The sequence below is a fragment of the Elephas maximus genome, chromosome 4 (genome assembly GCF_024166365.1).
Source record: "Elephas maximus indicus isolate mEleMax1 chromosome 4, mEleMax1 primary haplotype, whole genome shotgun sequence".
Lineage (NCBI taxonomy): Eukaryota > Metazoa > Chordata > Mammalia > Proboscidea > Elephantidae > Elephas > Elephas maximus.
In genome coordinates, this window is record NC_064822.1 from 67,687,922 (window position 1) to 67,715,088 (window position 27,167).

Genomic DNA, 27,167 nt, shown 5'->3' on the forward strand with positions numbered 1-27,167 from the left:
TTAAGGCTCACCAAGGGGCTTGGTTAGCTTGCTACTAATGTAAATAAGGTGCTGCATGGCACCTTCATGGGTGTGGGACCATGAAAATGAGGTGTATGGAACCCTAATGAGGGGATTGGTTAATTTTGCCATCCCACTAGGCTTAAAATGAGCCACCCCAGAGGCTGAAAATGAGACCTCATGACCACCAAGAAAGAAGAGCTAGGAGTAGAGCAAGTCCTTTGGACCCAGGATACGTGAGCTGAAAATCTCCTAGACTGTGGAGACAGAGGGAGAGAGCTGTAACATCAGAGGTGGCCGGAGATGGTGAGGAGAAGTGGAAGAAAAATGATGGCAGCAGACGCAGCAGAACCAGACCACCTGCAGGAAATGGCATGGTGGGTGTACTGACCCACAGAGAAAGAGTACAGGAGGCTTCCTGGTAAAGCTGGGTGTCTCCGGGCACTTGCAGTGGAGCTAGGCTCACCAATCCACAGAGCTAGAGAGCTGAGTGCCTTCAGGCAGAGGTTTACTGGCAAAGTAGGGTGGCTCTGGGCACTTATTGGAAGAGCTGAAAAGAGCTTTGCAACACTTGCCTGAGCAGGACAGAGGCCAAGGGGCCAGAAAGAGGCACGCCTGTGGCAGAGCTGAGCAGAGGCTGTCCTGATGAAGAACTGTATTTTCAGTGTTCCTGAACCTGACTTGTAACCTGCTACTTCCCTATAAACTTCATGATCATGAGAATTGTCTTTGAGTTCTGTGTGGCCATTGCAACAAATTATCAAACCAGCAGAGAAGTAGGAAGTGCCATGAGAGGGATAGTTGGTGGCAGAATTGGTAAAAAGGTTGGAGGGTGGAGGCTTGTCTGACCTTCGTCTCGTAGGAATGAGCTTTGGGCTGTTGATCTTGATTCACCTTCCCCCTTGTGAAGTTAGAGGAGACCTCTGCCACACCATTCTTACATTCACCAACACCTTATATTATGGCTTGAACTGTGTTGCCCCAAAATACGTGTCAACTTGAGTAGGCCATGATTCCCAGGATTGTGTGGTTGTCCTCCATTTTGTGATCTGAGGTGATTATCCTATGTGTTCTAAATCCTAGCTTTTATGCCTGTGGTTATGATCCTATTTGGGAGTGAGTGTCCATTATGTTAATGAGGCAGGACACAATCTACAGGATTATGTTGTATCTTGAGTCACTCTCTTTTCACCCACAAAAGAGAGAAAAAAGCACAGCAGGGAGGGAACGCCTACCACCAAGAAAGAAGAGCCAGGAGCAGAGCACATCCTTTGGACTTGGGGTCCCTATCTTGAGAAGCTCCCAGATCAGGGGAAGATTGATGGGAAGGACCTTCTTGAGATGGTCTCTAAATTCAGGTGGGACATACTAAAGGTCGTACTTTGGCTCTCTTGGACTTGTTCTAATTTTCTTCAGCTTCAACTTGACTCGCATAATTGTCTGTTGCTCAGTCAGCCCTGCCTTTTCTGACTGATGAAATTTATCTTCTCCATCATCTCCTCCCACAGATGTAATTGGTTTCATTTCTGTGTGTTCTATCCAGTGAGGTCCAGATATGCAGTCGTTATTTATGTTATTGAAAAAAGTTATTTCCAGTGAATGAGTCATTGGTCTTGCAAAATTCTATCGTGCGATCTCTGGCATTGTTTCTATCACCAAGCTCCTATTTTCCATCTATCGATCCTTGTTTTTGGTTTTTAACTTTCTTATTCCACTCACCAGTAATTATCAATATATCTTGGCTGCATGTTTCATTAATTTCAGATTGCAGAAGTTGGTAAAAACCTTCAATTTCTTTGTCTTTGGCCTTAGTGGTTGGTTCATAAATTTGAATAATAGTTGTATTAACTGGTCTTCCTTGTCAGCATATGGGTATTATCCTATCACTGACAGACTTCTACTTCAGGATAGATATGGAAATGTCCTTTTGCATAATAAATGCAACGCCGTTTCTTTTCAATTTGTCATTTCCGGCATAGTAAAACATATAGATTTCCACTTCAAAATGGTCAATACCAGTCCATTTCAGCTCACTAATGCCTAGTATATCAATTTTTACATGTTGCATTTCATTTTTGATGATTTCCAATTTTCCTAGTGTCATAACTTGTACATTGTATGTTCTGATAAGTAATGAATATTCACAGCTTTTCTTCTCATTTTAAGTAGTGTCACATGAGCAAATGAAGTACCCCAAATCTTTAATCCATCCATGTCATTAAGATTGACTCTATTTTGACGAGGCAGCTCTTCTTCAGTCATATTTTGAATGCCCTCCAACCTGAAGGACTCATCTTCTGGCACTGTATCAGACAATGTTTCACTGCTATTTCATTTCATTTTTTTTTTTTTTTTTAGAAGTAGATTGCCATGTCGTTCATCCTAGTCTGTCTTAGTCTAGAAGTTCTGCTGAAACCTGTCCACCATGGGTGACCCTACTGGTATTTGAGATACCAGTGGCATATCTTCTAGCATCACAGCAGCATTTATGTATTTCTGGTGGTGCAGTGCTTAAGTTCTTGGCTCCTAACCAAAGGGTCGATGGCTCGAATCCACCAGTCACTTTATGGGAGAAAGATGTGGTATTCTGCTTCCATAAGTACAGCCCTGGAAACCCTATGAGGCAGTTCTATTCTGTCTTATAGGGTTGCTATGAATCAGAATCAACTCAGCCACAATGGATATATATATATATACACACACACACACGTATACACTTCTCTGTGTGTGTATTTTTGTATATACTTGTGACTTGAGCCTGGATTTCTTTGACTGGACATGTCTTTGGTAACTTTTTACTTCTGAGTCAATGGACTAAAAAGTAAAAGATAAGAATTAATAATTTAAATATCACCAAATGTGGTTCTAAAAACAGAATAATTGTCTCAGAATAATTGGTACTGAGAGGGTTAAAAATGTTGTAATAATCTCTACTGGATATTCCGTCACAATTCTCACAAATGTATTACATGCAAAAACTGAAAGTGAAATTCTAAATTCATATTTTGTGATATTGTTTTTACATAAAGCAAAACATGAGCAAAATTCGGCAGCTTTCTGCCAGCTCCACGTTGTACAACACTAAAGTCTAGAAAGGATTTGCCTTCAAATCAGGCAAAAAAAAAAAAAAAAACCAAACCCAGTGCCATCGAGTTGATTCTGACTCATAGTGACCCTATAGGACAGAGTAGAACTGCCCCGTAGAGTTTCCAAGGAGCGCCTGGTGGATTTGAACTGCTAACCCTTTGGTTAGCAGCCGTAGCACTTAACCACCACGCCACCAGTGGTTCCTTAAATCGGGCAAAGAATCAATTATAAATATCAGGTCTCTGAACCCGGATTAGCATAAAATCTGGATGAAGAAACTTTGGTTTACACTCTCCAGTGAGAATTGAGATTTTAGCTATTTTGGTAGTTGAATGAAAGTAATTCTATACATATAATAGATACAAATTAAAGAGGTGAAAAACTTTTGACTTCATGAAAACTGAGAAATCAAGCCAGAGTCCTTTTTTTTTTTTTTTTGATATAAATCCCATCTTTACAAAAATGTTTATCCATAAGACTATTAAACAAACAAACAAAACAGTTGCCTCCGTGTTGACCCCAAATCATGGCCATGTGTGTCGGAGTTGTAGGTTTTCAATGGCTCACTTTTTGGAAGTAGATCACCAGGTCTTTCTTCCAAGGCACCTCTGGGTGGACTTGAATCTTCAGTCTTTTTGTTAGCAGTTGATTGTGTTAACTGTTCATATCACCAAGGGACTTCATAAGAATAGTAGATTGCGGAGGAGAGGGCCAAGATGGCTGACTAGCTAGACGCTACCTCAGATCCCTTTTGCAGCAAAGACTCAGAAAAACAAGTGAATCAATCACATACATGACAATCTACGAACCCTGACCAACAAACACAGATTTAAAGAGTTGACCTGAGTGACAGAGACCGAGAACGAACAACTACGGGGAAGCAGCGACTATTTTCAGAGCTTGAAGCCAGCATCCCACTCAGGAAACCTTGGCGCCGGGCTTTGGACTGGGTGCAGGGGAGCTGAGCATGGCATCCTGAGACAGCGCAAACACGGGGCGCAGCCCTACTCCCCTGAACTGACCCCTGGAGGGGGCCCAGCCAGTCCGCGACACGGCTGGCTGGACGAGAAGTAGCTGGGAAGCAGTGACTGGTTTTAAAGCCGGGAGTGCAGAGACCCAGCCAGGGAACCTTGGTGTGGAGCTTTGGACTGGGCACAGGGGAGCTGAGCACGACATCCTGTGACAGTGCAAACACGGGACACAGCCCTGGCCCCCTGAACTGACCTTGAGGGAAGCCCAGCCAGTGCACACAGGTGGCGCAGCGACGCTGCTGACAGGAGGAGAAGTCACCAGGAGGCAGCGACTGTTTTTGGAGCCGAGAGTGCAGTGTCCCAGCTGGGGAATCTTGACGCTGGGCTTTGGACTGGGAGCGGAAGAACTAACGGCGGCTTCTGAGACAGCGCAAGCATGGGACGCGGGGCCTGACCCTCGGGGACAATCTCTATCCAGCCAGCGCACACAGGTGACGCGCCCCTCAGGAATCTCAGATAAAACAGTCATCCCAAGCAAGATAAGTAACTTTGTCTATATTCCGGGGTGCTACTCTCTCCTGTTTTTCTGAACCCTCCCCTCCCCTTCCCAGGTGGCTTCATTAACATTGGAATTTCCTGAGCCAGAGGGAGAACTGCTCCGCGATTTTTATTTTCCTTTTTTTTTTTTTTTTGGTCTTTTCCTAACCCATTCTTCTGGCCTGAGAGAAGCAACCACAAAAAACCCAGGGACCAAAAATCCTTCCCTAATTGGAGTAAAAACACAGAACCAGCTCCAGCCAGGAATATGTGATCCACAGTCTCGGGCTTTCATCCCTACAGGGAACAAGGTGGCTATTATAACACAAACACATTTCTGATAGGGATCTGACTGCATTTGTATTAGTGGATTTACTGGAAAGACAAGTTTCCCAGGTCTGATATCTCTGTGTATTCAACAGAGCCCTCAGTGACCCACAACAGGGAACTGAGGGCGGAAGCTCCCCTCAGACCACCTAGCCTCCTGCCTCAAGAGTCTAAGGAGGGTGACACCTACCAATCTGTAGAGGGACTTGCATTGGGGGCCTAAGGTACAGCTGCAGAGCCCACCCACCAAGGTGCTTTAGGAATAGAGATACACCTACCTCACTGACTCTTGGGGAAAGCCTGTCAGCATCCTGCCCCCCATGGAGTGTGAACCCCAGCTGCTACTAGAATCTGGTGCACACAACTATCGTCATTACTTCTCAAGGTGGATAGGTGACAGTGTGCATCACACACTTCATGACCCAAAATCAGATTCTACTCAACAATAGTGAATGGGCTCAGGCTTACATATCTGGTAACAGCCCAAACCAGCCAGTAATAGGTCATAAGTAAGTCAAGGGCTACAACAATCAAGACAGTACAATCTAGTAGCCCATCTACGTTTATTGAAAGAAAACAAAACAAGATAAGACTCAGTGAGCAAATATAGAATAAATCACTACAATATCTTAGTGATGGCTCGGAGACAGCAGTGTATATCAAACCACATAAAGAAGCAGACCATGACTGCTTCTACAACTCCCCAAACTAAAGAATCAAAATCTTTCCCAAATGAAGATACAATCCTGGAATTATCAGATACAGAATATAAAAAACTACTTTACAGAATGCTTCAAGACATCAGGGATGCCCTCAGAAATGAAATAAGGCAATCTACAGAAAAAGCCAAGGAACACACTGATAAAGCAGTTGAAGAACTCAAAAAGACTATTCAAGAACATAGTGGAAAAATTAATAGGTTGCAAGAATCCATAGAGAGACAGCATTCAGAAATCCAAAAGATTAGCAATAAAATTACAGAATTAGACAACTCAATAGGAAGTCAGAGGAGCAGACTCGAGCAATTAGAGTGCAGAGTGGCAAATCTGGAGGACCAGGGAATTAACACCAATATAGCTGAAAAAAAAATCAGATAAAATAATGAAAAAAAATGAAGAAACCATAAGAATCATGTGGGACACTGTCAAGACATGATCTTGTACACAGAAAACCCTAAGGAATCCTCCAGAAAACTACTGAAACTAATAGAAGAGTTTGGCAGAGTCTCAGGTTATAAGATAAACATACAAAAATCACTTGGATTCCTCTACATCAACAAAAAGAACATCGAAGAGGAAATCACCAAATCAATACCATTCACAGTAGCCCCCAAGAAGATAAAATACTTAGGAATAAATCTTACCAAAGATATAAAAGACCTATACAAAGAAAACTACAAAGTACTAGTGCAAGAAACTAAAAAGGACCTACTTAAGTGGAAAAACATACCTTGCTCATGGATAGGAAGACTTAACATAGAAAAATGTCTATTCTACCAAAAGCCATCTATACATACAATGCACTTCCAATCCAAATTCCAATGTCATTTTTTAATGTGATGGAGAAACAAATCACCAACTTCATATGGAAGGGAAAGAAGCCTCGGATAAGTAAAGCATTACTGAAAAGGAAGAAAGTGGGAGGCCTCACTCTACCTGATTTCAGAACCTATTATACAGCCACAGTAGTCAAAACAGCCTGGTACTGGTAAAACAACAGGCACATAGACCAATGGAACAGAATTGAGAACCCAGATATAAATCCATGCACATATGAGCAGCTGATATTTGACAAAGGCCCAGTGTCAGTTAATTGGGGAAAAGATAGTCTTTTTAACAAATAGTGCTGGCATAACTGGATATCCACCTGCAAAAAAATGAAACAGGACCCATACCTCACACCATGCACAAAAAATAACTCCAAGTGGATCAAAGACCTAAACATAAAGACTAAAAGGATAAAGATCATGGAAGAAAAAATAGGGACAACTCTGGGAGCCCTAATACAAGGCATAAACAGAATACAAAACATTACCAAAAATGACGAAGTGAAACCAGATAACTGGGAGCTCCTAAAAATCAAACACCTATGCTCATCTAAAGACTTCACCAAAAGAGTAAAAAGACCACCTACAGACTGGGAAAGAATTTTCAGCTATGACATCTCCGACCAGCACCTGATCTCTAAAATCTATATGATTCTGCTAAAACTCAACCACAAAAAGACAAACAACCCAATCAAGAAGTGGGCAAAGGATATGAACACGCACTTCACTGAAGAAGATATTCAGGCAGGTAACAGATACATGAGAAAATGCTCTCCATCATTAGCCATTAGAGAAATGCAAATTAAAACTACGATGAGATTCCATTTCACTCCAACAAGGCTGGCATTAATCCAAAAAACACAAAATAAGCAATGTTGGAGAGGCTGCAGAGAGATTGGAACTCTTATAGACTGCTGGTGGTAATGTCAAATGGTACAACCACTTTGGAAATCTATCTGGCGTTTTCTTAAAAAGTTAGAAATAGAACTACCATACAACCCAGAAATCCCACTCCTCGGAATATACCCTAGAGAAATAAGAGCCTTCACAAGAACAGATATATGCACACCCATGTTTATTGCAGCTCTGTTTACAATAGCAAAAAGTTAGAAGCAACCAAGGTGTCCATCAACAGATGAATGGTTAAATAAATTGTGGTATATTGACACAATGGAATACTACGCATCGATAAAGAACAGTGATGAATCTGTGAAACATTTCATAACATGGAGGAACCTGGAAGGCATTATGCTGAGCGAAATGAGTCAGAGGCAAAAGGACAAATATTGTATAAGACCACTCTTATAAGATCTTGAGAAATAGTATAAACTGAGAAGAACACATACTTTTGTGGTTACGAGGGGGAGAGGGAGGGAGGGTGGGAGAGGGTTATTTACTGATTAGTTAGTAGATAAGATCTACTTTAGGTGAAGGGAAGGACAATACTCAATACATGGAAGGTCAGCTCAACTGGACTGGACCAAAAGCAAAGAAGTTTCTGGGATAAACTGAATGCTTCAAAGGTTAGTGGAGCAAGGGCGGGGGTTTGGGGACCATGGTTTAAGGGGAGTTCTAAGTCAATGGGCAAAATAATTCTATTATGAAAACATTCTGCATCCCACTTTGAAATGTGGCATCTGGGTCTTAAATGCTAACAAGCGGCCATCTAAGATGCATCAATTGGTCTCAACCCACCTGGATCAAAGGAGAATGAAGAACACCAAGGTCACACGATAACTAGGAGCCCAAGAGACAGAAAGAGCCACATGAACCAGAGACTTACATCATCCTGAGACCAGAAGAACTAGTTGGTGCCTGGGCACAACCGATGACTGCCTTGACAGGGAACACAACAGAGAACCCCTAAGGGCGCAGATCAGTGGGATGCAGACCCCAAATTCTCATAAAAAGACCAGATTTAATGATCTGACTGAGGCTAGAGGAATCCCGGCGGTCATGGTCCCCAAACCTCCTGTTGGCCCAGGACAGGAACCGTTCCCAAAGACAACTCATCAGACATGGAAGGGACTGGACAGTGGGTAGGAGAAAGATGCTGATGAAGAGTGAGCTATTTGTATAAGGTGGACACTTGAGACTGTGTTGGCATATCCTGTCTGGAGCGGGATGGGAGGGTAGAGAGGGTTGGAAGCTGGCCAAATTGTCACGAAAGGAGAGACTGGAAGGGCTGACTCATTAGGGGGAGAGCAAGTGGGAGTATGGAGTAAGGTGTATTTAAACTTATATGTGACAGACTGACTTGATTTGTAAATGTTCACTTGAAGCTTAATAAAAATTAAAAAAAAAAAAGAATATTAGATTGCTTAAACAAACAAAGGAAAGAAACAAACAGAAAAAAAACTCCACAAATCTTTTTTTGGGGTCTGCTTTTATTTCTGGGTGAATGGTTCATTGTATGTCCAGGTTCCATACCACAGATCAAGGCCATTTGCACCAAGACTACCTGTCTACCCATCTATCCCACATTTGAAATTTCCACTAATATCCTTCTGTGAGGAGAAAAAAAAGTTGTAAGCTGACATATCAGAATACTATATGAATAAGATGAAACAATGAACAATTGCAGTGATTAACATCTTAGTAAAAATAAGATTAGAACAGCTGCAGTTATGTTCAGAGGACCTTAAGGTACTACAACACTGAAGAGCAAAGTGTCGAAAGATTTCAAGGCTAACCTGAGTGAGGCACTGAAGTGTTGGCTTAGACCAGGTGAAGAAGTTTTAAAGCACAGGTATATGTGTGTGCGTGTGCATAGGTGTTTGTGTGTGTGTACACAGAAATGGGAAGATACTCTGATTCTACGTTTTGACCTTCAAGTGTGTGTGTGTGTTTGTGTATATGGGTGTAGACATGTAACAGTAATGGGAAGATATCCTGGTTCCGCTTTTTAAATCTTTGCCTCTCCTTGATGTAAATGAGGCAGAGATGGGAAACACAGAAATGAGAGGTGGTTAGACCATCCACTTTGTGCAAAAGAAAAGAAATTAAAATCTCCAGAAAATATAGACAGAAAGCATTGGACTTGATTTGAAATATATTGCACATGAACTCTGGAGCAAGACTGCCTAGATTTCAAATTTAAGTGATCTTGGACAATTTACTTGGCTCTACTGGACCTCAGCTTTCTCATCTATTAAGGATCTTTACGGTATATTCCTTATCAAGCCATTTTTATACTCATGAATTAATACATGTAAAATGCTTTAAACTGTATTTTACACAAAGTGAATATTTATTATGGTTCCGAGAGGAAAAGTCTGCATAGAATTGTTATTATACTAAATAGATTTACCTTTGTCTATTTTTTCAGTATTTTCCAAATATATTTTTTAGATGACTATGTATATTATTTATGATGTTCAAACATATGAAAAAAGACTCCCTCTCACTTCTTTGGTGCTAATCGTAGGGTTTGTTTTACAAAAGTACAGTGAGTATTTCCTGTTTTGTGATATCTGGAACATTTTAGAAGCTGGTCATTTTATAGCTCCTTGCTCATATTACACATATGTGGTTCACCAACAGATGATGAAGAACAGTATTTAAATTTGCAATTTTTCTTTTAAATTTCCTCATATGCACCTTTGAATTCCATAGCCTCCAGCTCAACCCTCTGATCCAGCGGCGCTCTTCTTCAGACAGCACTCATCTGTGCCTTCCCTGCATCAGCCTTGGAGCATCATTACTCGTGGCAGATATGCATTCCCCCAATGAGATTATACAGATATTACATGTCCAGGAAAGATATCTCGGGGACATGACTAGTACTAGGGCCGAGCTTTAAGAAAATAGACAAAAATGACAGCGGGCATTTTTAGGCTAGCCATGTGGCTGTACTTTCCACATTGATTTTAATCTTCTAATTGTAAATTTTCTAATCTAGAAAGTATTTTCTGATGTTTAACAGGTTTAAGGAGTGGTTTTTGAGAGAGGTACCTCCAAATTCTGAAAAAGAACAAAATTGGCCTCAATTCTATCGCAGAAATAGAGAATGCCAAATATTAACGAGATAATGCTTCAAACTGTTTTATTAAAAAATTGACCATTTGTATCCAGAGATCACCTAGATTTAGAATTGGATTACTTATACTGTTGTTAGTTAAAACAACAGTCTTTGAGGGCGTACTGACGTTAATGCAGAATCATCTCAGATTGATCCTGTGTTAACACTGGATGTTTTGTTCTGGGGGAAAGCCCATAAGCAAATAATTTTGGGTATGAGAAAATGTAAAGTTCTTGTAACAAAGGTTGTTTATGTGTCATAATTCAACGTAGGAATACAAATCCAGGTCTCTGAGGTATAAGCATGCATTGATTGTGGAACGTCTCCCACCAGGTCCAGAGTGCTCCTGTCTCATCTCTTGCCTACAATACTTCCACAGAGCTATGAGCAGGAAGGTATTTCTCAGGGCAGAGCCTGCATTAAGATTAGCAGAAGGATACACTCCAGGTAGTGTTACTGTCAGTGACAACGACAGAAAGTGTTAAAGGAAAGACTTTGGGCCTAGACATATTTAATTTGATATCTTACTCAAGAAATGGACACTTATTCACTTTGACACCTTGAAAAAATAATGGTGTTCTTGAACCCTCAGTTTTCTCATCTACCCAATGGCAATCATACATTTTTCACTTTTTTATTTTGTTGACAGAATAAAAGTAAATGTCTGCTTTGTCAGTTCCTAAAACAGAAGCTGAGCTTATTGATCTCCTCTTATTGTAGAATTAAAAAAAGATAACGGTAAATTTGCTTTACTATCTTCTAGAGATGGAGATGATAGCACAGAAATTGTATGGATAGTCTCACTGATTGATAAAGTACACCACATAAAAGCCTTGGCATCGGGTGGAGTCCTGAGGTGAATGTCTTTGTCATTCAATGTTTCATTGACATAAAATCAAAAAAGTTTTTGGAGTCTTTCTAATTGGCTTGTGTTTTTAAACTTCAGTCCTTTTGTTTGCTCTATAAGTCTTTGCCTATCTCTCTTTTTCTAGTTTTTCAGACCACTGCAAGGAGATTGATTTCTGGAATCTTAGGAGTAATATGTCTTTTGTTGATGGCTATCTTTGGAATTTTATTGAATAATTGGCAAGTTTCTCTAGACGAGTATTTACGAAGATCAAATCCGTGATAAAATCATTTAGTAACAGAGATTTTATTTACTAATGTGTAATATTTTGTTATCTCATGGCTTCACTTAAATCTGCACCTAATTGACTACATTTCTCATTGTTTCTTATAGCATTCTCTCCAGGACTCATCATAGAACTCCAGGGAGGTAGGCCCCATACTCCACTCATAGCAACTTGATACGATAGGGTAGAACTGCCCCATAGGATTTCCAAAGCTGTAATCTTTATGGGAACAGACTGCCACGTCTTTCTCTGGAAGATCAGCTGGTGGATTCAAATGACTAACATTTTGACCTTTTAGTTAGCAGCTGAGCACTTTAACCACTGTGCAACCAGAATTCCATCAATGCACTATCTTCTTTTCTGACTCAGGAAATACATTAAAAGGCTTTCTCCATTAAAGACTCTCTTTGAGCTAGTTATCCTGTTTATACTGCAGAGCTCAGCTTTGGGAGCTTTTCTTAAGAAATTAAAAAAAAAAAAGGATTTTTCTAGCTTTCTCCCATTCCATCTCCAACTACGTGCAGTCTTATTATAATGAATTTATTTTGTATACTTACCAAAGGTATTATTAAATGTAATTAATAAATGATTAGAAATTATATGATTCTGACTCCAGCTCTAGAATATAAACTTCATGGGGAAAAAGATCATTTCTCACCTGGTCACATTAATATTCTCTGAACATAGTGTGCTGTGGTGTAAACATATATAGTAGATTCTCAAAGAATATTTGTGGAAAATATAAATAAAAAACAAATGATTTTTGAATGGGTAAGTAGCATTGAAATTTTTAAATGTTCGGAGCCATCAATCATGTTTTATTTTTTCTCTTTGACTCCGACTGCTGTTCTCGTCCAGAAAAGTGGATTGGGTACCAATGCAGGTGTTACCTCATTTTGAATGAAGAAAAAACTTGGGCAGAAAGTAGAAATTTCTGTGCTTCTCAGAATTCCAGTCGACTTGAACTGAAAAGCAGAGATGAATTGGCATGTACTTTATTTTTGTTTCCCACATTTTTTTGACTCAGAAAAATATAGCATCAAAATGAGCTGAACACTTTGACTCAAGTCTTTAATCAGAGAGTCCATGGATGGTTATATTTTCTCCAAAATAAACAACTCAGAACACCATTAACAGATTGCTATGCAGATTCAACAGTAAATTTGCAAATTTGGCAACAAACTACTTGCTGTGGAAATGAGTGCTCCAATTAATAAAAATTTCAAAGTGTTTATATACAATTCTATTCATAGCTTTGACCAAAAAAACTTTGATACATTGATAATTATGCCAGAATACATAAATCTTATAAGAGAGCAGTATGTGCTTAAACATTATCAAAGCTTGAATAGAAACCTTGCTAAGATAATCACAAAATCAGTGAGTCACCATTACAAGACCTCTGGAGTCTTGGAAACAGGTTACGTTTGTTAATCTTTGAGTGTTTCAGCGAGCCTGATCACCTAGATGCAATTATGTGCAACAAGGCAAGCTACTTCTAAAGGTTAGTTATAGTTTAAGACATACTATAGGCATTAAAACTATATATATTTATGATTATACAGCACATAGATTTCTAACATTTAATAAGATGACCTTTAGTGTCGTGGGTAAGAGAACTCTGCCTGTTCTCATAAAGTAACATTTATAATTTTCTTTTGCAATTTGAAAAATGACCTATTAATTCCTTGTACCTTGAAACAATCATTTTAAACCTCATAAAAATCCTCAAAGATTTACATCATGGGGATAAAAATCAAGATGTTAGATAAAGTGCAAGAAACTTTTTAGTGAGAAGTCAAAGAAGAAATGTGAGATGACTGCTTTTACTCACTCAAGAAACCAACCAAATGACTGTAATTTTTAGTTCTTTTAATTGAATTTAACTTCTTTTGTAATTATATTGCTTTGCCATATCTCTGGGCTATATTGTAGAACCAATAAATGGGATATTAAATGGCACAAAAGGATTGTACTCAACTGCTATTCTAAAGGTTAGTGGTTCAAAACCAGTCAGTGTGGAAGAAAGCCTTGGCTATTTTTTCCATTAAGATTACAGCCAAGAAAATTCTATGGAGTAGTTTTACTCTGTAATACAGTGGGTTGCCATCAATCAAAACTGGATCAGTAGCAACTAACAACAAATACAGCATCATAAAAATTGCCCCCTTCTTAACAAAAAGTGAAAATTTCTCTAGCTGTATGCAGAGCCTGTGTGGAGTATAGGTTTAGTAGATTATATCCATATTTATCCCTTAAGATACTTTTGATTTGCAATCAAACTTCAGTGGTGATCCTCTATGAAGAAAGTGTTTCATGAAAACTCTGACTCCCTTTATAGCATAATGCATGCCAATGTGAAGTGAGATTTTGTGGTATTGTTTTTTTTCTTCATAAACAAATGTGTCTGATAAAAGAAATATGAGCCCTGTGACTGCACCTTCTAAATTAGAAGTTAAAAATGAATTTGGTTTGTGTGATTGATAGGCCACATCTGATGCATATTAATCCCAGAGTAGCTTCAAGTTAGCTTAATATGTCTGTCTGTGTTTCCAAGCAGGATTTTTTGAACTACTGTCGACAGTTTTACTGGCTTGGGATCTCTTATAATGAAATATGTGGTACCTTGTTGTGGGAGGACGGCTCTGCTCCCTCCCAGGATCTGTAAGTTTCTGGTAGTCAGATACCTTTTCTGTTCTCTGTGAGTTAATACTTGGATCTCATCAATGCAGGTACCACCTAGGAGCACTACAACAAAGATAAACCGTCTAGTGCATGACATGACTGAAAGCAGAAGCAGAATGGTGCAACTAAATACGATTTTAGCCCAACACAGAACATCCAATCCTTGCTCAAGTGATATGAAACTTGGTTTGGTTATGTCAATGAAGAACTTTTAATATATGATTTTTTTTGGGCTTTGGTACAAGCACATAATATGTGCGTGCACACAAACTCGCATACATAGAGGAAGCACATGAAAGTGGTATATTCTTTATTCTGATGGAGTCCAATATTCTCAGCATCCTCCCATGTTTCTAATATTCTGGCTTTGTTGTTATTGTTGTTGTTAGGTGCCATTGAGTCAGCTCTGATTAAAAAAAAAAACTCAAAACGAGTATATATATAACCCACTGCTGTCAAGGTCATTCCAACTCATAGTGAACCCATAGGGTTTCCAAGGCACTCTATGAAAGCAGATTGCCACATCTTTCTTCCACGGGCCTGCTGGTAGTTTCCAACTGCCAACCTTTCAGTTAGCAGTCAGTGGCTTTAACCACTGTGACACCAGGACTCCAGAGATACATAATGTGTATATGTAGATGTATATGAAAGAGAGTGTGTGTGTGTGTGTGTGTATGTAAAACCAAACTCATTCCCATCAAGTTGACTCTGACTCATAGTGACCTTGTAGGACAGGGTAGAGCTGTCTCATAGGGTTTCCAAGGCTCTAAATCTTTACAGAAGCAGACTGCCACATCTTTCTCCTTTGGAGCACGGCCGGCCGGTTAGAACCACCAACCTTTCAGTTAGCAGCCAAGCACTTAATCACTGCGTCACCAGGGCTTGAGAGAGAGAGAGATCCTGGGTGTGCAATTTTAATCTGATACACGTGGGGGCACCATAAGTCAGAATTGACTCAATGGCAAATGGTTTTTCACATATGTGTACATATATATGTGGTGTGTGTCTGTGTGTGTATGTATATATTTGTGACTTGAGGCTAGAGTTCTTCTATTGGAAATGTCCTTGCTGACTTTTTTACTTCTGAGTCAATGAACTAAGAATGAATGATTTCAATATCACAAAGCGTGGTTCTGAAAAATTAGAATAATGCCCTCAAAATAACTGATCCTGATAGTGTAAACGTATAGTAATAATCCCTTTTTGTGTCTATTGTGTCACAATTCTCACAAATTTGTCACATACAATACAAAAGTTGTAGGCAAAATCTTAAGTTCCTACCATTTAAGACATTTTTATACTGGGCAATAGATGAGGAAAATTAAGCAGCTTTCTGTTGATTTGGTGTTGTCCAACAGTGAAACCAAGAAAGGGTAGATTCTGTGGTATACACATGCAATGAAATGCTTTGAAATGATAAAGAATAATGAAGAGTGTGTGAAACATAACGTGGATGATCTGGAGGACGTTATGCTGAGTGAAATAAATCAATCACAAAAGAACAAACGTTGCATGGTACCACTTCATAAAAATTCAAGAGTAGGTTTACACACAGAAAACAACATTCTCTGATGGCTACTAGGGATGGGAGGGGAGGAAGGGAGAACCACGTACAAAATAGTAGACACGTGTTAATTCTGGTGAAGACAACAGAAAATATTGGAGAAGTCAGCACAACGTGACCAAGGTAAGTGAAGACACTGAGGGATACCTAAGAATAAAGGACAACTGTGGTAGATGCTATAACATATACAATTCTGCAACAACAGTAATGACAACGAAAAATTTGTGAGTGGTTACATAGGTAGATATGTTGCTTCATAGGTGTGGGAGGGTGTATGGGAGTAGGTGTGTACATTTAGGTATAGTTGTGGGCATTTGAATATACTCATACATAAAATAGAGCACACAGAAGGCACAGTTGTGGAAACTTCTTAGACACAAATCCAAACATTTGGTGGGACTAAGTTAACGGGCTTGAAGGCTAAAGACCATAGTCTTGGGGGACAACTAGGTCAACTGGCATAGCACAGTTCATGAATATAATGTTCTACGTAAGAGTTTGGTGAGTAGGCTCTGGGAATCTTAAAAGCTTGCGAGTGATCGTCCAAGATATAACTACTGGTCTCTTCCCATCTGGAGCAAAGGAGAGTGAAGGAAACCAAAGACTCCAGGAAGCAAGTAGTCCGTTGGACTAATGGCCCACAGGAAACACAGCCTCCTCTAGCTTGAGACCCGAAGAACTAATAGTGCCTGGCAACCACTAACGAATGCTCTGACTAGGCATACAATGCAAGATCCTGGCTAGAATGGGGGAAAAAATGTAGAACAAAACTCAAATTTATAAAAAAAATACCAAACTTATTGAATTGATAAAGACGCCCTTTTAACCTGGAACTGAAGCCACTCCCGAGGTCACTTTTCAGCCAAATAGTGGATTGGCCTATTAAAAAATAACAGTAACACGAATGAGGAATGTGTACCTTAGAACAATCAACTATATGAGACCAAAAACAAAGATGAAGAGTCAAGGGGGGTAGGGAAACAGGAGGACTGGAAATGAAGAAGACAGGGCTGAAATGGGGAGAGTGCTGACACGTTGTTGCGATCGCAACCAATGTCACAGAAAAAATTTTGTATAAATTGTTGAATGGGAAACTAATTTGCTAAGTAAACTTTCACCTAAAACAGAATAAAGTGTTAAAAAAAAAAAAAAGGGACGATAGGTTTCAAATTATGCAAAGTATCCTTATAAACTGTATATCTCTCAACTTGGATTTGCATCAAAGCTAGAAGAAGAAAATTTCATATTCACATTTTTTCAATAAGGATCTAGATTTTAGCAATTACAGTGGTTGAGTAAAAGCAACTTTATAAACACAATGTACACAAATTAAAAAGATGAAAAATTTTTGAATTCATGGAAGCTAAGAAATCAAGCCACAAATCTTGTTTTGTTGTTGTTGTTGATGAAACGCTTATCTTTACAAAAAGGTTCATCTATAGGAATAGTAAAAAAAACATACTAGTTATTGTTGGAGTCCTGGTGGTGAAGTGCTTAGGGGCTACGACTGCTAACCAAAAGATCAGCAGTTCAAATACACCAGGCGCTCCTTGGAAACCCTATGGGGCAGTTCTACTCTGTTCTATTGGGTTGTTATGAGTCAGAATCAGCTTGACAGAAATGGGTTTGGTTTTTGATTTTGCTTAGTTACCGACAAGTTGATTCTGACTCATAGTGACCCCAGGTGTATCAAAGTAAAACCATACTCCATGTGATTTTCAATGGATGATTTTTTGGAAGTACATTGTCAGGCCTTTCTTCCAAGGTACATCTGGGTAGACTCGAACTTCCAACCTTTCTGTGAGCAGCCAAGTGTGTTAATGTTTTGCACTCTATAGGTAAATTGTAGCGCTTAGAAAACAAAACAAATCAAAAAGCCCATGAAACTTATTCTGGAGTTTGCTTTTATACGAGATGAACGGTAGATTGTATGTTCAGAAACTACATTATGGACTAAGGAAGGTTCCTGCTCTCAAGATGCCCATTCTACCTATCTCTCTTACATTTGAAATTCCCATTAATGTCCTCTTTTGAAGACATAAGAATGTTAATTGAAATAAAAGAATATTATCTGGATGAGATAACACAATAAACAATTACAATAATTAACATATTAGTAAAAATAGGGTTAATTAGAACAGCTACAGTCATGTTCAAAGGATCTTAAGGGACTGGAACATTGGAGTTTAAGGTGTTGAAAGAAGATTTCAAGGCAAAGTGAGTGAAGTATTGAAGTGTGGGCTTAAACCAGGTGTTTTAGGTTGGGTTCTCTAGAGAAGCAAAACCAGTAAAGCATATATATATATATATACACATATATATATAACCATGGTGGCGTAGTGGTTAAGTGCTATGGCTGCTAAGCAAAAGGTCAGCAGTTTGAATCCACCAGGCTCTCCTTGGAAACTTTATGGCGTAGTTCTACTCTGTCCTATAGGGTCGCTATGAGTCAGAATCACTTCAATGGCAAAGGGTTTGTTTTTTTTCAGCATATATACATACATATTTATATACAAAGAGAGAGAGAGAGAGATTTATATCTAGGAAATGGTTCACATCGTTGTGGAGACTAGAAGGTCCAAGGCCATGGGTTAGCCTGGAGGCTTCTCCTGACTCATGTAGCTGAGATCTGCAGGTGAGAAAACAGGCTTCTGGCTCACAGGCTGTGGAGGCTGACAAATCCCAAGATTGGTGGGTAAGCTGCTAGCTCAAGTCCCAAGAACTAGAGGTCAGATGAACAGAACTGGAGACAGCAGCAGGATCCAGGGTGAGGAAAAGTCAGTGAGCTTTGCCAGAAAGTTCACATATAATGAATGCAGGCCATGCTTCCAAGGGAATTCCCTTTCAACTCATTGGCTGCTCATAGCAGATCTCATCATGGAGGTAATTACATCATTACATAGCTGTCGAATTATATCATGACGGCCAAAGCACTGAGAATCGTGGCCCAGCCAACTTGACACACACTTTAGCCATCACATCAGGAGAGGGAGCTTTAGAGCACAGATGCATGTGTGCTTATATACATATAACAGCAATGAGAGGTTTGATATTTAACTGTATGTGTCAACTTTGCTAAGCTATGATTGCCAGTGGTTTGGTCAAATACTAGACTACTTGCTGCTCTATAACATAATGTAACAATCTTGTGTAATGTAATCTAATGTAATCAATCAACTGGTTGAAAGTGGTTTTCCTTAGGTTATTGTCTGCCTTCAGGCTATTAACAGATACTTTGGCAGAACTCTCTCCCTGTTTCTTTCTCAACTCTGTACTTTTCTCTCATCTGACCTACAGGTCTTGGGACGCAAGCCTGAGGTAGTCTCCCCCTGGTGCCTGACCTACAGATTTTGGACTGGCCAGCCCCTACAATCCCGTGATCAGCAGAAGTCTTCAGCCTGTCACTTGACCTATGACTTTTGAACTTTCAAGCCCCATAATTGTGTGAGCACTTCTCTTGAAGTAAATTTCTCTCATTCTAGATATATAGGTCTCACCAGTTCTGTTTCTTTGGAGAACCCTAAGACAAGAAGATACTCTGGTTCTACGTTTTTTCCTTTGCCAGCCCTGGCTGATTTAATGAGGCTGGAATGGGAAATACAGAAATGAGACACGGTTAGACCAACAAGTCTGTCTAGTAGAAAAGAAATAAAAATCCACAGAAAATAATAAATACAGAGAAATGGGTTTGATTGCTTAAGTTTCAAACCTAAGTAATCTTGGACAAGTTACTTAGCCCTACTCGGCCTCAATTTTCTCACTGGTAAAATAGGATATGTATAGTATCTTCCTTATCCAGTCATTTTTTTAAACATGTAAGTTATTATACTTAAAAAGATTTAAACTGTGTTTCATGCAAAATTAATTTTTATTATTATTAAAATAGGAAAATTATATGTAGAATTTTATTGCAGTACATAAATTTACCTTTTGTTTGTCCATTTTTTGATATTTTCCAAATATATGTTGAAGATGACTTTGATGTTGAAACACTAAAAGTAAAAACAAAACACAAACTCCCTCTCATCTTCTTTTCTGCTAATCAAAGGGTTCCTATTGCAAAATACAGTGAGAATTTCCTGTATTGTGATATCCGGAACATTTTAGAAGCTGGTAGTTTTACTGCTTCTTGCTCAGTACTACACATATGTGGCTCACCAGTAGATGCTTCAGGAACATCCTGTAAATACACATTTTTTTCTTTCTCTTTTTCTTTTGAATTTCTCCAGATTCCTTTGCTTCCAGCCCAGTTCTGGGATCGAACACCACTCTTCCCCAACAAGCACTCCTTGTGTTTTCCCTGCATCCACCTTGGGACTTCATCTCTCATGGCAGGTACGTGTGCCTCCAGTCAGAAAATCAACTGATAAAGGGACGCAAAAAAGGCAGCCCACGGACATGGCTAATTTAAGGGCAGAGCTTTAAGAGAAAGGGTTATAATGCACCGTGAATTTTTTAGTCTTTCCCTGTGTCTGTACCTGCTACATTTATTTTAATTTCTTGTTTCATTATTCTGTAACTGAAAAATAGCCTGGAAAGCTTTTCCAACAGAATGGCTTCTGATATGGGTCCATCTAAATTCTAAATGAGAAATGAATTCATCTGGTTATATTATGATCAATATAATTCTAGCACAGGAATAAAAAGATAATGTCAGATATAAATGATACAATGCTTAAAAGTGTTTATTTTATTTTTTTAGCGCTTCTCTTGCAACTCCCAAATGTCACCCAGACTGTCTGAAAATTGTATTATTTTCAGTGACATTACTCTTTGGGAGTATGCTAAAGTCCATGCATCATCTCCTAAAGTTGAATAGTTTCAGGAGAAAGGCCATAACCAAGTAACTTCGGGTAAGAGCAAAAAAAAAAAAAAAAAAAAAAAGGGTTGTTTGTATATCATAATTCAATATACTAGGAAGTGAACTCAGCACTCCAGAGAATTACTCTCTACATTGGTTTTGGAATCTGTCATCCCCAGTTCCAAGCTGCTCCTCTCTTTGTGTTATACTACGTCTACAGAGCTATGAGCAGGAAAATATTCCTCAAAGCAGAGCCTGTACTGAGATTAGCAGAAAGACATACCACCAATAGTGTTATTGCCAGTGACAGTGGTAGAGTACGGTACATGAAAGACACTGGGCTTAGACAGGATTGAATTTTATGTCTGACTTGCACACTTGCTAGCTTTGATACCTTGAGAAAACGATGTTATTCTTGGACCCTCAATTTTCTCATCGACCTGGTGGGAACCAGGCTATTTACCTTCTGATTTTTCCCGAGAGAATAAAAGTAAATGCCTGTAATGTAAGCACATAAAACAGAAGTTGGAGCCCCTTGATCTCTTTTTGCACTGGATCTCTACATTTCTTTGCCAATTAAAAACAAAGAAAAAATCTAATGTTAAATATACTTACAGAGTTGGTAGAGATGAAAATGTGTGGATAATCTTACTGAGGAATAATTTAACGCCCACACACAAAAAAGTTGGTATTGGATGATAGTGTTAGCACATAAAAGACCCAAAGACTCCAATGTTTCTCTACATATGTGTGCTGTGGATCCTGACAGTTCTGGATTTTCTCTCACTGGTTTTGCATTTAAGAACTACAGCCACTGCATTGGCTCTTTAAGTCTTTGCCTTTTCTCTCTTTTTCTACAGCTTTTCAGAACAATTTATGGAAGCTGATTTCTGGAACCTTGGCAGTAGTGTGCCTTTTGTTGATGGCTACTTTGGGAATTTTGTTGAAAAACTGTAAGTTTTTTGGCATCTTAGAAAGACGAATGCTATGATAAAACTAATCGTAAATGTTGAATTTTGCTAGTGTGTGATATTATCTCAGGGATACACTTAAACCTGTACTTGATTATGTAAATTTCTAAAAATTTCTCACAGCATTTTCCACACAAAGTACTCAGCCAACATCCTCTCCAGGATCCACCGTAGAACCCCAAGAAGGTAGGCTCCAATGTTTGGAAATGCTCAGTATTGGTAGAACATTAAAAGAGACAGTTTCTTTCTTTCTTTTTTTTTTAACAGAGAGTAGCATGATAGCTTATCACATATGGTAATATAAGTTTACTTCCCTAATTTTAGGACAGTCTCATTCCACTGTTCTGTAGTGTAGGAATGATAAAATTACATTGAGAGCACATCATTTATATGTTATAGGTATAAGGATTGTCCTATAGGGTCGCTATGAGTCGGAATCGACTCGACAGCACTGGGTTTTTGTTTTTTTTTTTCTGGGAGGTATAAGGATATTAGCATGAGATAACAGATTTCTGTCCTCTGTGAATACATGTTATTAACTAACAAATTATAAATAAACTACAGTAAATATTATAAAAAAAAAAAAAACTAGTGCCATCGAAAGGCACTAGTTTTTTTTTTTTTTTTTTTTTAGTTAATCCTAATTCCTGGCCTTTGTCTGCTCATAACCCATACTTTCTTATCTCCATTATAGAATATTTTTCCTGTAACTAGTTTTTTTTTTAATGTACCTATACTTTCATTAGTAGTTATGTCTCAGATTGTAGTGCCCAGATTTCTGCAATTTTAAAATCTAATTATACAGTAAGAGCCAGCTTAAAGTACAGTTTCTGAATGAATATATAAATTTTTTTTGTATACTTACCAAAATATCATGATATAATTGATAAATGATCGGTAATTATATGTCTTACTCTACCTCTAGAATATAATCTCCATGAGGAAAATGATCGTGTCTGACTTGTTCACATTTATAATCCTGAGCGTAGCACACTGCAGTGCGTGTAGTAGTGTGTGCTCAAAGACTAGTTGTAGAGAAAAAAATAAATAGCAAATGGTTTTTGAATGAATAAAGAGCAATACAAATACTAGAAATCTCCAATGTCATCAGTCATGTTTTATTTTACATCTTAGGCTCTGGCTGCTGTTCTTGCCAAGAGAAGTGGATTGGGTACCGATGCAATTGTTACTTCTTTTCCAATGAAGAAAAAACTTGGGCAGAAAGTAGGGATTTCTGTGCTTCTCACAATTCCAGTCTTCTTCAGCTGGAAAGCAAAGATGAATTTGTATGTACTCGTGTTTCCACATTTTCTTTGTTCCAGAAAACATAATATCTAAGTAAGCTGAAGATTTTGAACCAAGTCTTTAATCAGAGAGTAAATGTGTGATTGTATTTGAATAATGATTATTAACTTTGTACTTTGAAGCAATCACTATAAAACCTACATAACATTTCTCAAAGAATTACATCTAGGAATAAAATCAATATGCCAGATGAAGTGAAAGAAATTTTCTGGATGACTTCAAAGTAATAGATCATTGCTTAACCATTTTATTCCAAGAACCAACTAAATGACTTTGGAATATTTAGTTATTTTAACTGAATTGATAAATTCTTTTATAATTATGTAGCTTCTATCATGTTTCTGGAATACAATGTAGGGAAAATAGAGAGGGTCTGGTCATAAAACTTACCAATTCCTAAGGTCCCATTCATAAGAAAAGGGAGCCAACAGAATGCAAAAATTATTAAAAAATATCATTAATATCACGCACAACTAAAATTTTGTTGAAGATCACCCAAAAACGGTTTTGGCAGTATACTAACAGAGGACTTCCAGAAATTCAAGCTCAATTCAGAAGAAGGTGTGGCATGAGGGATATCATTGCTGACATCAGATGGATCTTGGCTGAAAACAGAGAATACCAGAAAGATGTTTACCTGTGTTTTTTTGACTATGCAAAGACATTCAACTGTGTGGATCGTAACAAACTGTGAATAAGATTATGAAGAATAAAATGCTAGGATACTGAATTGTGCTCATGAGGAACCTGTACATGCACCAAGAGGCAGCCCTTTGAACAGAAGGAAGGAATACCACATAGTTTAAAGTCAGGAAAGGTGTGTGTTAAGATTGTACCCCTTCACTATACTTAATCAAATGTATGTGGAGCAGATAACCTGAGAAGCTGGAATATATGAAGAAGAATGTGGCATTAGGATTGGAGTAAGACTCGTTAACAACCTAGTATTTGCAGATGACAGAACTTCTCTAGTTGAAAGCGAAAAGGACTTGAAGAACTTACTGATGAAGATCGAAGACCACAGCTTTCAGTATGGATTATACCTCAACATAAAGCAGCCCCAAATCCTCACAACTGGACCAAAAACAACATCATAATTAACAAGGAAAATATTGAAGTTGTTAAGGATTTCATTTTACTTGGATCTGCATGCAATCAGCACCCATGGAAGCAGCAGTCAAGAAGTCAAACGACATATTTCATTGGGCATATCTGCTGCAAAAGACCTCTTTGAAGTGTTGAAAAGCACAAGTGACACTTTGAAGACTAAGCTGTGCCTGACCCATGCTGCAGTATTTCAACCGCCTCATATGCATGTGAATACTGGACAATGAATAAGGAAGACCTATGCCTTTGAATTATGATGTTGGTGAAGAATACTGAATATACCATGATGTGTCAGAAGAAGGAACAAATCTGTCTTGGAAGAAGTACAGCCAGAGTGCTCCTTGAAAGCGAGGCTGGCAAGACTTGGCCTCACATACTTTGGACATGTTATCAGGAGGAACCGGTCCCTGGAGAAGGGCATTATGCTTGGTAAAGTAGAGGGTGAGCTAAAAAGAGGAAGACCCTCAGGGAGATGGATTGACACAGTGGCTGCAACAATGGACTCAAGCTTAACAATGATTGTGAAGGTGGCCCAGGATTGGGCAGTGTTTTGTTGGAAACAAATGGACAGCAGCTAACAACAACACAGAAAAAGTATAAATTGCCCTAGATGTATGCAGAGGCTGAGCTGAATAAAGGCTGAGTAGGTCATACCCAGGAGATTTATCCCTCGAGATAGTGTTGATTTTACAGGCTTTGAGATGGGGATTTCGGATCCCCTGTACAGGGATGTTCAGGAGAACTCTAACTCACAGAATAGGTAATGTTTTCTATATTTTTATAACAATGTTTTTAGACCTTCAGTGAGATTTTGTGGTATTTTTCCTCCATAAATGAATGGGTGTGTTAAATGAGTAATATGAGCCACAGAGCTGAACCTTCTAAATTAGAAGTCAATAATGAATTCAGTTTGTGCGATTGATAGGCTGATTCTGATGCTCTGACATTAACTTTCTTAAAAATACACTGTTCCCAGAGTACATTTAAATTAGATTACAGTATTTGTCTCTGTTTCCAAACAGAGCTTTAGGATCTCCGATGGACGTTATTACTGGATTGGACTCCTTTATTACAATGAAAGACGTGGTGCGTGGCTGTGGGAGGACGGTTCTGCTCTCTCCCGGGATCTGTAAGTTTCTGGCAGCCTGGTGCTGCCTTTTCTACTCTTTCTGAGTTTATGCTTAGATCACATCAGTGCAGGTGACACCCAGGAGCACTGCAGTAATCGCATGCCCAGGGCGTGAGGTTACAGAAAAGAGAATAGTGTAGCAGAATACAACTGCAGGCCAATCCAGAAAATTCAAGTTCATGCTCAGGTCACATGAACTTTAGTGTTCTGGGCCCATAAGATAACTTTTGACTTTTTTTTTCCATTTTTCCTTGGTGCAAACACATAGACGTGCCCGTACAGGCACACATCCTCACATACTCACATACACCCGAGCACTGACTCAGCAGTCCCGGCAGTCCAGATACAGCAGGATATGCCTTCCTTTCTTTATTCTGGTGGAGCTTAAATTCTCAACATGCTCCCAATGTTTCAAATATTCTGGGTTTATCTTCTGTATGTTCGTAAACTTTGAATGTTATTTTCATTCATAAACATGTATTTCCACATAATACAATGGTGAATTATAAGCTCTGATTTGTTTCTCTAGACTAAGTCAGGTAATGCATTTTTAAACAAAATAAAAGTATATTATGCATCAAAATGATTAACAGTAAAGAGAAGAACAATAACAAAAAATCTCTAGTCCCAATACTATTTATTTTAGAGGGATTTTTTTTTTTAATTAAGATTTGTGCAACAATGTAATCTGAAAACTGAAAACCATAGTTTAAAAACAAAGAATGATTCCGTATGTTAATATCTCATCTAAATGCTTCTGAGAGTTCTATCATTAATCTGAATCATCATCGCACCTGAGCATTTCCATACCCGTTTCCCAGATGCTAACATTTTTGTCTTCATTACAGATTTCCATTGTTTCCGCCTCTAAATCAACAGAACTGCATGTTGTATGTTAGTGATAGTATTTTGGATGAAGAGTGTGCGGAGAAACATGGTTTTATCTGTAAGCAATAGCTTATTAAGTGTTTCTTGGGGTTGGGGAACAATGCGGGTTCAGGTTTACCTTTTATCTCTTATATTGTTACTAATTATCTACTTCTTAGTTCTATAAATTTTTCAATATTTTGTCTTATTATACAATTTGTACATATTTGAATCCACATATTTAAAATTGATTAAATTTCTGTGCCTGTACTTGAATTTTTCAAGGACCAAGATAAACAATGTTATGAATATTTAGATTTTATTCTATGTGTTTATTGTTAAATGTACTGTAGTTTCATAGGTTCATGCAGCTTTTTTTACACATTATCTCTGCACAAATGTAAGTAAAACTTAAAACACCACATAATATATATCAACCTCATTTCAATGCTTCATATGACATAACTAAATTGGGAAAGCCCGTCTTCACCTTTCTAAGAGTAAAAATATTTTCAATGCTTTCTGTTAGCTCTTCCCGGGTGTGTGTGTATATATATATACGTATTTGCTTAGAGCTGAAAGTTCCATTGCTATACGGTAGATGACAGTTTCCTCACGTGTGTTATCCAGCTTCAGAGCAAAACCGATTTTGTCTCTTTTCCTTAATACTCTAAATTCTGAAGAACAATTAAAGTTTTTTGCCATTACTTGGAAATATGTGTTCCTAATATGACTGCTTCCATATTTTACAAGGGGAATGAGAATCCAAGTCGTCCAGGGTGCCCAGAACTTTCTTGCCTCATGCTTACCCATCAGTAAGAGAGTCATTTGCATGTGCTTTAGAGATCTTATTCTCCAATCAATCAAAAAACAAAGATTTTCCTAGAAGTCTTGCAACTAGTGGCTACCGCTCTCTGCAGGTAATTCACATTATGGCTGCTTGCATCTTCAAAGGCAAAAGGAAAGTATCTCTGATTTCTTGGATCTTTGACCTCTAGACTCTCTTTTAAAATGTTCATCTGATTAGATAAGGCCCACCCAGTCTTGCCTGGCTTTTAATTAACTCCAAATCAACTTAATTGTATCTGAAAATTTTTCTCACCTTTGCAATGTAAG

The 27,167-nt window shown here is 38.5% G+C and overlaps 2 protein-coding genes across 2 annotated transcripts in view; both read left to right on the forward strand.

Annotated features, from left to right (window-relative positions):
• The window catches only part of LOC126076250 (natural killer cells antigen CD94-like), a 204,283-nt gene that overhangs the window by 27,727 nt on the left and 149,389 nt on the right, over positions 1 to 27,167 (forward strand). The gene's annotated exons all lie outside the window — the stretch shown is intronic.
• The window catches only part of LOC126075170 (natural killer cells antigen CD94-like), a 103,902-nt gene continuing 95,944 nt past the window's right edge, over positions 19,210 to 27,167 (forward strand). The window contains exons 1-2 of the mRNA XM_049882448.1: positions 19,210 to 19,313; positions 20,101 to 20,206. Of these exons, the coding sequence (XP_049738405.1) occupies positions 19,284 to 19,313; positions 20,101 to 20,206 (136 nt within the window). The 5' untranslated portion in view covers positions 19,210 to 19,283. The remainder of the gene's footprint in view (positions 19,314 to 20,100; positions 20,207 to 27,167) is intronic.